Below are 11,832 nucleotides of genomic sequence, written 5' to 3'. Positions count from 1 at the left end.
AGCAGTAGCTTCCCCACAGAAGCCTTGGTTCAGCTAGCTGTGTGTGTAATGGATTTTCCTATTCTTCCCCTGTCTTCCTGGCTGATGTAGAGCTGTTAGTTGCTTTGGATTTTTCTTTGCACGTTGAGCCTCCCACTGAAACCAATTTAATGCAAGGATAGCCATGATCTTTTGAAATCTAGCCTAAAATACGCTACTTCTTTGGGCCTTCTTTAGCCCTTAACCTGATGTCGGGCTTCTCTAGTTTGTTGTGTTCCTAACTTGCTTTATTATTCCCTGCAGGTTACATTAGTAAAGATCAATATGGTGTTTTGCCAAAGGCTATAAATTCTTTTGTAATGCTTTCCAAAAATAAATAGTTGTAGAAATCGGTCAGTATGATAGAGGCAATATCTTTTATTAGACCAACTAGAATAGTTGCAAAAACAATTCTCTGTTTGCAAGCTTTTGGGTACACACACCCTTCCTCAGGCAAAGGAGAATGAAAAGATTGTAACATTTCTCCCAGGTAGAAATGAAACTTTATCTTGCACAAGAGAGCTGGAGGATTTTATAAATTCTCCTAGATGGAAAAGTTCATTTTCTGCAAATTAGGCTTGGATAAAAGTTGGAGCAGTCTATTTACTTCAGAGGTGTCTGGTGGCAAGCAGGATGTTGAATTCTGCATCTTTCTTGTTAAGATGTGTCATATTTTATTAGAGCAGTATTATGGTGACCAACAGATCTGCTCCCTCTTTTGAATTATGTTATGCCTCTGTTAGTGACACTGCCATTAAAGACCCTATACATTTCTAGGAGGAAGAGTTGGATTGCATTCTCAATCCAGTTTCAGATTTTTATTGCTGTGATTTGTAAGGTGAGCTGTAAAGGATGAGGCTTGACCTTTGGATACCAGGTTGAATCTGTAAGGCTGGCTCTTGTATTGCAAATCTCTTTGTTTATAAACAGGACAAATTTACTTGGAAGCATTTGAAAGACAATAAAAATAGAACCTTACAATATTCTTTTTATAGCATCACTTTTCATACTGAAATATTGATGTATTTTATAGCTTACATATGAAGATCTGCAGAAGTGTTTAGTAATATTGTATGCAACAGTAAGATCCTTTGGTTAGGCATTTGGTGCAAAATCCAGATTGGCCCCTTAGGCATTTCTGCTTATACACAGTGATGCCTACAAACTAGATACCTAGTCAGTGGCTAGACTGTTGGCTAGTGCTTAGGCTAACAGTTCAGATGGTGAAGGGTTCCTGAATGGAATTCGCATACTTTCCTGGGACAGTATTAATTCTGTGACTTTAGCAGTAGTAAAATATAATAAAATTTTACTTGAGCCTTAAGATAAATTGATTGAATTCAGAGGGTATTCAGAATCCTGTCTGTTGAGTAAGAAGGTTACAAGTTTGGCTAGTGTTTTTCAGAGTGGAACTATACTTCAAAAAATTGCACTGGGGCTATGATGCTTTGTCCCAGCTGAATGATCTATCCTTAAGTTTATAGGTTGCATTTTCCCACTGTTAATTTTTACGTGTGGTAGGTCTATCTGCAGCAATTTTTTAGTTTGTTTTTTAAATTATTGCTTATACTTGGAAATCTACTCCAAGATAAAAACATTCTACTTCTAGTACTAAGGTAATCAGAATGTCCCTTGCACAGTCTGTGACACTTACTTTGCTTTCTGTGTTTTTGTTCTTCTCAAATTTGCCATAGTTCTCAAAGTAGCACTGCAAAGATGCTGTGAGTAGATGTATTTGAGAACAAAAAAAAAAGCTTAAGTTAGGCACTCCATGATATGTAGCTTATACTAGTATGGAAATAAGAAGAGGATATAGGAACTTCCAGATTTGCAGTCTTTTCTTCAGCTGTAAGGACACATCCACATCTGTAGGGATGTGTACTTGCAGGAGGTCAAATAGCAGCAGCACAAATTTGTGCTGGAGATTTATGCCTCAGCACACATGACTGAACATGCACTTTGGTCCGGGGCAAATTGTATCACTTGAGGCAGACTGACCCTGCCCAGCTCCTCCTAGGTCTTCAGCCACCTGGGTGGTGCACATGGGCCTGCTGCCTGTGCTGGCCCCAGCAGTATAAAAAGCTGCCCTGGTGACATGGGTGACTGGTGCCTCCTGATCCTGGGGGGGCACCAGCGGCTGATCATTGACTGCATGGGGTGTGGGGGTCCCCAGTGGCTGATCACCGAGCAGGGGAGGCTTCTCTCAGCATCCCCACATTCTCAGGGGGAACACTAGCCATCGCCTCTCACTCCCCAGCTGGCGAGAGCCTATGCATCACCTATGCCTGATGAGCACTCAGAGCTTCTGAAGCCTGGCCAGTTGGTATCTGGGTACACTAGCCCCTTGTGCCAGCTGGACTGCTGAAGCAGCCCTAACCTAGAGTGCCCCCGTGCCCTCTACTCACGGTAGCAGTCTGGCATTGGGGGCTGCTGCCTGTTTGCGACCTGCTGCCACCTACGACAGCATCACCTTGGACCTGCGATCCTATGGTTGTATGCCTGCCGGACCCAGATGGGGTCTGCACAGCCACCTGGGCTGTGGTATGGGCACTGCACTCTGGGCTAGCTACCAGCAGACCTTGGCTGCACAATTGGCCTTTGGGTGGCACAGTGGTCATGTCTTTTGGTGCCCCCGCTTTGCCATCTGGGCAGCTGTTGCCCAGAAGATGTGCTCGTTGCAGTGGTGCACTTCAGACTGTTGAAGCCTGTCCTCCTGGCCCCAAATGGCCAGGAGGTCAGCCATCTCATTTGCCTTCCCACTGCATCCCCGCTGCTGGCCCTGCATGGACTCCTCTGCCCGGGTCCCGCCATTTGCCTCACTAACAGAAATCTTGGTGTTCCCTATTTAAAAATTGCAGCTTCTCTGATTTAAAAAACCTAAATTCTCTCATTAAAATAACCCAAATCCGTGTTCTTCCATGATTAAAATGAAACACCACTGCATATGGAGAGATCAGTTGGGCAATGTTTTATTGATCTATTTATGATTTTAAGCAGTTTGGAAGCCTACTAGTGCTTCTGTCATCATAAAACAGATTCTAAATATCTGTACACTTTGGCATTTGCTTTTGGTTTTTTTTTATTATAGAAAAATCAGAGCTGCCCCCACCCCCTTCCCTCACTAGGTTGTGGGGTGCTGAGCAGCACTGATATGCCAGTGTCCTGGCCCTACCCTTGCCTCTCGCTTCCAATCCACAGCCCCACCAGTGCCCCTCACTCCTGACCCTCAGTCCCTGCCTGCCCCTACCAGCTCTCTCCTGGCCTCAGCTCCATCCCAACACCTGAACATGAGTCCAGCTGCAGCTGTCCCACCTGCTGCTTTGTGGTGCTTAGCAGTGCCAGCTCTTGCTGTTCTGCCCCCTGTGCCTGTGGCCAGGCCCCAGCAATCCCTATGGTGTTCCTGAGAAGCCTTCAACTGGGGCTCAGGGATTGTGTTGGGCAAGCCCCTCCCCTTCCCTTCCCTTCCCTTCCTGTCCCTTCTTCCCCCAACCTCTATCTGTCACACACACACACCCCTGCTGCCACTTCTAGCCCTCACCCCAGCCCATCACACCCCCCAAGTGGGTCCTCCCCTACCCACATGTCCCTACTTGCCTGGGACAGAGTCTGGGTCCAAGCCACTGCTGCAGCCTTGCTCCACTAATATTTGCCCCATGAGCCTAAGGAAGCATGTTGGAGCAGCAGGGGCATGGGGAAGCCATAGAGACGCTCTGGCTGGGTGCCAGTGTCTCCTTGGGGGACCCAGCCTCTGGTTGCCTCATGGCACACTCCTGGTTTACTCCCTGAGCGTCTTTTTTCTGGCATGGTTTTTTTGTTTGTTTGTTTTTTATCCCAGGATTTCCTGGTATCAAATTTAGAGTCCACACTGCAAATATGCAGCGAAGGGAACATTTTTTTCGTTCCTAGCATGCCTCTTGCAGCGTCTCAAACTGCTTTGAGACGCCACAGCAGGCACATTCTCTCTTGTCTGGGCGCAGCCTAAGAGGTGAAAATTTGCCCTAAAGAAAATTTCTTAACATTCATTTGTATTCTTGTCTTTGTCAGAGGCTAAATATTCAAGAATGAGTATCTAGCTAATGCTGTACTTTCGTTAGAGCACTCTGCAGTTGTGATGCTTTAAGAATGTTTACACTGTAGATACACAGAGATGAAAAGGATTAAATAGTAAATACAGTAAAAGTAGTGTGACATATTTTCTAATGACTCTTTTGCTAAGACATTTTTTGAAGGGGTCGTCCATTTCAAAGGGTCTTCCAAACCTGTGAACCACAGAAGTTTTGCCTTGATAGTTAGACCAATGTGCTCTTTGGACATGCTTTTGAATTGGAGCCTTGTATTATATTGCCACAGACTGCAGATTACCTGATGCTACTGTTGCAGAAATTGCTATGGTTCGTTTCTCGGGAGGCAAAGAACTCTCAGTCACAGACACACTCCATTAGTAACACAAAAGGTATATATTTGCAAATAGGGTTGGAGCGGAAACAAAGGATCACTCCAACCACTGGGGACAACTCTCAGCTGGCTTTTATCCCCTCTCTCCTGAGCACGTGTGCAGAAGCAGGAACTCTTACATCTCATTTCCGGTTCATACAAACATATATGAAATGACGTCACATCATCCGTCGCATGTGCATTATAATTAACTACTTAAGTATGCGGGGCGGATAGGCTTATATGCATTAGCTAATTGCGCCTGCTCAGAAAGTACTTTAGGTTACAAAAAGTTCAAACCTTTTCTGCCTCAAGGCCAGGACCATTAAAAATTGCAATTTACTCTTATCTGCATGAGAAGGCTAAGGAGTATATGCTTTACTGTAACAAAGAGATAGTAAATTTGCAGAACAAAGAGAGAGTGATACCTTAATACAAAGAGCCCTTAGTAGCTTCTCCTCCAACCTCTCTCCCCCACCAGGGAGAGCTGACAGCTGTGCTGTTCTAACAACACTATTGATAATGCATTTTCAATAATATTTCTAACACTACTGACATCCTGCTGACTTGCTAGAAACAATATTTTGACACTTTATGAAATTATTTAGGAGTTTGAAGTAAAGTTGTGCCTGACCTCCACTAGAAACCCAATGTTAGCTTCTGGTATCAGCTTGTGAGAGCAGCTTATTTAGTATGTGTTGCTAATATACAGATATATAATAAATGATATTCTGTGCTCCACATCTTTTCCACTTGAGATAGCTACTTTGAAGATACCTACATAATAACTGTCTTTATACATCTGCTGTACTGTATACTTCAACTTCTCAGATGCTTTGAACTTGGACAGTGTTTGCTATTGTCCATTTTATATTTCAAGCAGAAGTTTGCCCTTTTAAATGGCATATTCCATTACAGGTGAAAGAACTGGCTTTGTGTGTGACCACAGATCAAACATCATCTTTGCCATCTTTTAGATTACTGAAAAGCCCATGCTTTATTTTTGCAAATAACTGTGGGCTAAAATTAACACCCTTGCTGATGATTGCATCCTCTGCTAAATCACTTTGAGAATCTCATGCAGGCAGATAACCTGCAGGGATAGAGTGGGATACAGAGGAGCGCTGTATGCACCTACAGGAGTACTTAGCATATTATGGGTGCCTAAATCCAAAACAAACAAAAAAAAGTCCAGCTTTGACAAGTGGTATGGAGAGCACCCTGACCCAGAATATTAAGTAGCCAGGTGGTTAGGGCACTCTGCTGAGAAATGGGAGACATAAGTTTGAATCACCTCAGGCTGAGGAGAGCCCAGAACCCTGGTCTCGCACTTCCCAGGTGAATGTTCCAACAACTAGGTAATTGGGCTGAAAATTAGATGTATCCTGTCAGTTAGATGCATTGCACTTGGCCATTCTGACTGGGTGGATGGTGATTCCTATAGCCCTGAGTCCGCTGGGGCTGGACCTCAGACATATTTACCAGTTTAGTGTTTCCTCATGGTCACCTGTGCGTGCCTCTGTGCTCAGCATCTGAGTTCTCTCAGTTATCTTTTGGAGGTGTCCCATGTTTCCCCATTGACTACATATGAAGCTAGACATCTAGCCTTGTTTTTTTGAGTCCCATGGTTGGGACCAGATCCTTATTTTCAGGTATTGACAGAGGTTGATCACACTGTACTTTTAGATGGTGTCTGGTAAAAGTATTAGAGAGGGGGAGATTTCTGGTGGGTATTCATTGTGCAGTATTGGTCAGTTGAGTTTCTCCTTTTTGTTTTCCAGAAACCAGCAAACATTCTGGTAATGGGAGAAGGTCCTGAAAGAGGAAGAGTCAAAATAGGTAATGCTTTTCAATAATGCTTTCATTAGCTGTGCAACACATAATTAAAAATATTATTTGACATAATGTAAAGTAAAATCCATGTTATTTTTAAAGGACTCTGTATGCAACATGACAAACTGTGGACCTCTGTCAATGAGTCTTAAGAGGTTGGCAGTTTTCAAAAAAATTGTGTAGACTTATATATGAATAATAATGGCATCTGTAGGTCCATTAGATAAGATAAAATGCAGGAGCTATAAACATTTTGATTCTTCAGCACAAATCAGCAACTGGCTGCCTGCACACAAATAGAAATTTCCCTATGAGCACGTAAGGGTACGTGCAGATTAATTAGCTACTTCAAGGTGACTGGTAACTTGTCCTGAGGTAAGTGAAAGGATTGAGGGCTAAGCTATTAGAGTTTTGCTTTCACCTACCACAGGGTAAATCATACACAATGGTGGTTACTCTGTAGCAGATGTACGATAAATCCCCACCTCCTCTTACCATAGGGTGAATAAATTGTCTACCCATTACCTTATTAATACCATCCAGCCTAGGAATTCCTGCAACTATTATGAAACTTTTTTGCACTGGTGACAGTTGGAGGCACTGCATTTACTCACATACCACATTTACCTTTTCCCTCAACACCAGTTCTCCAAAACTGGTGCTGTCTTAAGCAGAAAAGCTGGTTTGTTTTTTGTTTTTGTTTTGTTCTTGTCTTTGCAGGAATAGAAGCAGGGTTGAATAGAAACAAACAGAAATGGTGCTCCCAAAACGGCTCCTACTTGTCTGTCCCAGCAAGAAGGGACAGAGTCCCATGTTAACATTTCACAGCTGCAGTAACTATTAGCTGCAACTGAACTGGTTTAGCTGTTGCATGTGGTCTGTAGTATCATGAGGCTTGTTGTATGGAAACAGCAATACTATTTACTGGAGCTTATGTAAGGGCTGTTTGCAGTGAAGAAGCTGGTCTTGCCAGTGCTTTTGCAAGGGTCTGGGGCCTAGTCTGGTTGCCTCACCCAGACTTGTCTCCTGGGATGCCACACTTTCTGGACACTGTTTCCAGGAGGACTTACTCTGACACATAGTTGGCCGTGTCTGAAAAAACTTTTCCCCTGCATTTTCCCTTCCAAAAGTACATGTTTTATTTGGGGGTATGTGGTATGTGAGAAAATACAATAGTTTACTTGACTAGAAAAATCTCTTGCTTAGTATAGTCTGGCACTCTGCATTCCAGGTTGCTGAATTTAACAATGCTTGACTTTATTGTGTAGGCAGTTTCTAGAAAAGTACTTTAAAATGTTTGATTTTTTTTTAAAGAACTGCAGAGAAATAATTATGTTAAATTAGTTAAAATTAGTTAAGTCAGTTTCACTATGTAGGCTGGGGTGGGCAAAGCCTGGCTTGCGGGTTGGATCTAGCCAGCAGTGGTCTCCATTTCACAGCCACCCCTGCCCAGCTGTCTGGGGCTGGTTTCTGCAGAGACTCCAGCAGCAGCTGCGCTGTGCTAGCATGGGGCCTGGGTTTCTGTAGACACCGGCCCCAGCAGTGCTGGCAGGGCACACAGCAGGGCAGGAAGCTGCTCTGGGGTTGGGCTGGGATCTTGTAGGGGTGACAGTGTGGTCCCAAGCCAGGACAGAGCCGCAATCTGCAGCCTACATTCTTCGGGCAGGGGCATGCAGGCAGCAGGTCGTGGCTTTGCCTCAACTCCTTGTACGGTGACAGCATGGTCCGGAGCTGGGGCAGAGCCACAGTCTGCAGCCTGCATGCTCCAGGCACATAGAATAAAATATAGAATATAATTGGGGTCCAAGCAGTCCACATCTTGGAGTGTTTTTGCAGAATTCACACTTTTAATTCCTTCCTAGTGTTTTTATCATTATTAACAAGTACATGCCTAGATAACTCCTTATCTTCAGTACTATTGTATCATTTTTGAGTTATGCAAGTTGATTGCATTCCAGATTTATCTCTAACATTATCCTTTAACTGGTATTCATTGACTTATGACAGAATTTAGGGGCCAGTTTTTCACTCTTCTTACTTTTAAAGCATTCTTACTCTTAGAGCTAGTTGAAGTCAGTGGGTAATGCTTTGTCAAGGCACTGACTGGTCTAACTTCTTGCCTCTTTAAATGATTTCTCCAAATTAGTATTAAGGAAGTTTATACTGTGATAATTCTAGTCTCATTCCATAGATAAATAGCTATCAGTCACAAGAGCTCTTGGTTCGGAAGCTTTCAAAAGCAGTTAATACACTAAAAAGGGGAAGGGGAAAGTACGTTTTAGTTTTATGGGCATAAACTTAATTGGGGAAGGAAATTAACCTGAGCAGTTTCCAGCTTCCTGTAATCAGAGACCCGATGAAGAATTTCTTGCATTTGAAAGTCTGTCTAACATTATTCCAACTAGTTGGTCCAATAAAATCATAACTGGTCTGATAGTTGGTAAAAAAAATCCTTGCCTTGTGAATAATTTCCAGAGCTCATTTGGACAATAGTAGTATTGTACTACAGTTTTGTGTACTGTATTATAGTTCCATGATGAAGCCACTTGAATGAGACAAATTTATTCCAAGTGTTTAGTGATGAATTGGGGCCAGGGTTATTTGAAGAAATTCAGTAGGGTATCTAGTTAACTGTGATTTTGTAATGATTGGTGTTTATTAGGTCATATTTTCCACTAATAAAGAGATAACAAAATAGCAACACTGTTCTTGTTATTTTATGATTCATTATGTACAGTCAAATAAGAGTCTTAATATTCATTTTCCAGCTGACATGGGTTTTGCCAGATTGTTCAATTCACCTCTAAAACCATTAGCAGATTTGGATCCAGTTGTGGTGACATTCTGGTACAGAGCTCCAGAACTGTTACTTGGTGCCAGGCATTACACGAAGGCCATTGGTAAGTTACTACGAAGGGAAGTGGTATATCTATATATTTCCTAAATAAGCTGGAAGGTTACATAATATGATATTGCTGTATGTTGGCCAGTGGGGCTTGCTGGGCCTTGGGTGGTCTGCAGGGTCAGACACATGGGGAGGGAGAAGACATGTCAGTGTTGGGGCAGGAACAGTGAGGACAGGATGCAAGGCTATTCTAACGGACGCAGGTCTCACTGTCTAAGAATATGTGGAATTCACCTTGAAGAGCTCCAGTCATAGGTGAGTGATTTTCATTTCTATCTGCAAGGAAATGTAATACTGTATTTACTTGAATCAAAGGTGAGGTTTTTTTCCCCCATTCAACATGCCAGGGGTGACAGGGATGGGGGACAGCCCCTTGTATTGGATTTGAGTACAGGCTGGAGGGGAAAGCAGCAGCTGATGCTCTAACTCCAAGGCCAGGATCAGAGTTAGTCACAGTCACTGCCTCCCAAAGCCTATATTCCCTGCTTCCTCTTACCTTCCCCTGGGTCCCAGTCCAGTCAGGGAGCATGGAGCTGCTGCTTCTGTGTGGCTTGGGTGGGGCTGGAGGCAACATGTGCTTCATGTTCCCTGCCCTTGCTGGATTGGGCCCCAGCAGGTGTCAGAACTGCAAGGTGTTGGTGGAGAAAGGTAAGGGAATAAGCAGCGGGGGGGGGCAGTCCATGGTGGAATCGCTGTGGGGAGGCAAATTGGTGAGGAGGAGGTGCCCAGGGGTACAGGCACTGTGGGGGTGGGAGGGGCAGGCATCAGGGCGTGGCACAGAGGGGTAGGTGAAGGAGGGCAGGCACTGGAATGAGCAGATGGATGGGGGTGGGTAGAGGGGGTACAAGCACCACAGGGGCAGACATGAGATGTCCAGGCATCATGAGAGGGAGCAAGGGGACAGGTGGCAAGGGGCAGGATCTTGACACTTAACTCCTCTGCTGCCTGCTCTGCTGCTGCTGCTTGTCCCAGTGGGGGCGGGGGGTTGTGGTGGGAGAATTTAATTTCTAGACATGGAAAATCTATAACAAATGTATTAATTTTCCATGTCTACAATCTAAATTTTTGGTTGTTCATCTTAAATTCAGAGTAATCTGGGATTCAGGTAAAATATGATCATTATGAGATAAAATAATGCCTTCTATCAGTTAGCTGTACAGATCAATTAACTGATTAAAATGTTACTGCTGCTTTAAAAAAAAACTTGGGGCCTGTAAAAACTTTCTGTGACTATGAGAATAGATCCCATAAGATTGTTAACCAAAAATACTACATTCTAATATGGTAGAAACTTAATAAGTTCAACTGTTTTTTACTATCAAGATGTAACAAGGCAATATTAAAGTTTTGCAATTTATTTGTGATAGGAACATATTTGAAGTATAGAATGAATTACAAGTAAAGAAAGGACTCTCAAAACTTTTTTAGTAAAATACTCAGGGTATCTTGCTCCCTAGAGAAAACAGTCTACTCTAAGTTTAAACATTTTCCACAAAGTGAGATTGTGTTATCTGGTGTTCTTCAAGGTACCTCTTATTCACGCAGTAATTATTATTATCCTTTGCTTACATCTTTTACACACTGGGTATTAAACACTGAAGAAATTGCTATTACCTTCAGAACAAAGATCTCAATTATAGTCAATTTAGTCAGCTTTAGTTGGTTAATAATATGCTATATTACAAAAGTATATAAAGAGATAGATGCATATCAATGGCAAAATTCTGTGAAAGAAAATAATACTAGCTTTAACAAGAAGTATCATTTTAGATTACCAGTGATAGTGAAATTTCTTAAGTTTTTGAAGGTATTTGTGAGAACAGGCATTTGGCCCTTTTAAGGAATTGTATCAGGACTCGGGCCACTCTAAAGAATAAAGAGTTAGAAAGTATAATACCATGTTTTATTGCATACCACATGCCCCCAAATAAGACACGAACCATGTTTTGGGAAAGGTAGAAGGGGCGTGGGGGGGGAGATTTTTCCAGAATCAGGGCTTAATACAGGCTGCATGGAGGATGGTCAGAGTTCACTCTTCAGTGTCACTCATTCTGTCCTTGCAAGCTGCATAGCTCAAGTTTTAACCGTCTCCCAGCTTCTGCCAAATTTGTACCTGATTCATGTGGCCCCTGGCATTGGTGACGCATAGGGAGTGCATGCATGTGCACATGCACCCCTTGAGATTGGTTGTGCCCCCCCCTGAGAGAAGCCAGTGGCAGCAATTAGCTGCTGGGGTAAGGGGGCAGGGCTAACTGGCCTTAGGCCCCCCCCCCAACACGAGAGCAACCCAGCTGCAGGCTGCTGCAGCGGTGTGGAGGGGCACACTGGGCGCTCAGTCGGCCTAGCAGAGCAGGCAGGTAGGTAGGTACAGTTTCTTTTCTTCCTTTAGTTTCTGGGCTTGGGGGACATGAGAGAGATATCAAGATCCCCATAGTGCAGGAGGGAGCAGGGTAGGGGCAGGGCCAAATCATTCACCCCCCACCCCTGCCCCACTCTCTGCTGCACTGTGGGGATTTTTCCATGACCTAGCCTAGTCACACGGGATCTTTCATCAGTCACACGGGATGCCCATGCCTGCTATGGGACAGGGAAATCTGGGTGAGGGGAATCCCCTACCCTCCATCAATGCTGACCTCGTGAAG

The 11,832-nt window shown here is 43.7% G+C and overlaps 1 protein-coding gene across 7 annotated transcripts in view; it reads left to right on the top strand.

Annotated features, from left to right (window-relative positions):
• CDK19 (cyclin dependent kinase 19) overlaps nt 1-11,832 on the top strand; it is a 211,018-nt gene that overhangs the window by 142,373 nt on the left and 56,813 nt on the right. For all 7 annotated transcript variants that reach the window (XM_019537912.1, XM_019537909.1, XM_019537906.1 and 4 more), the window contains 2 exons: nt 6,234-6,291; nt 9,054-9,185. In XM_019537912.1, the coding sequence (XP_019393457.1) occupies nt 6,234-6,291; nt 9,054-9,185 (190 nt within the window). The remainder of the gene's footprint in view (nt 1-6,233; nt 6,292-9,053; nt 9,186-11,832) is intronic.

This window comes from Crocodylus porosus, unplaced genomic scaffold, assembly GCF_001723895.1.
Source record: "Crocodylus porosus isolate Cpor-Errol unplaced genomic scaffold, CroPor_comp1, whole genome shotgun sequence".
NCBI lineage: Eukaryota > Metazoa > Chordata > Crocodylia > Crocodylidae > Crocodylus > Crocodylus porosus.
Note: the sequence above shows the minus strand (reverse complement) of the source record. Positions and strands in the feature narration are given on the sequence as shown.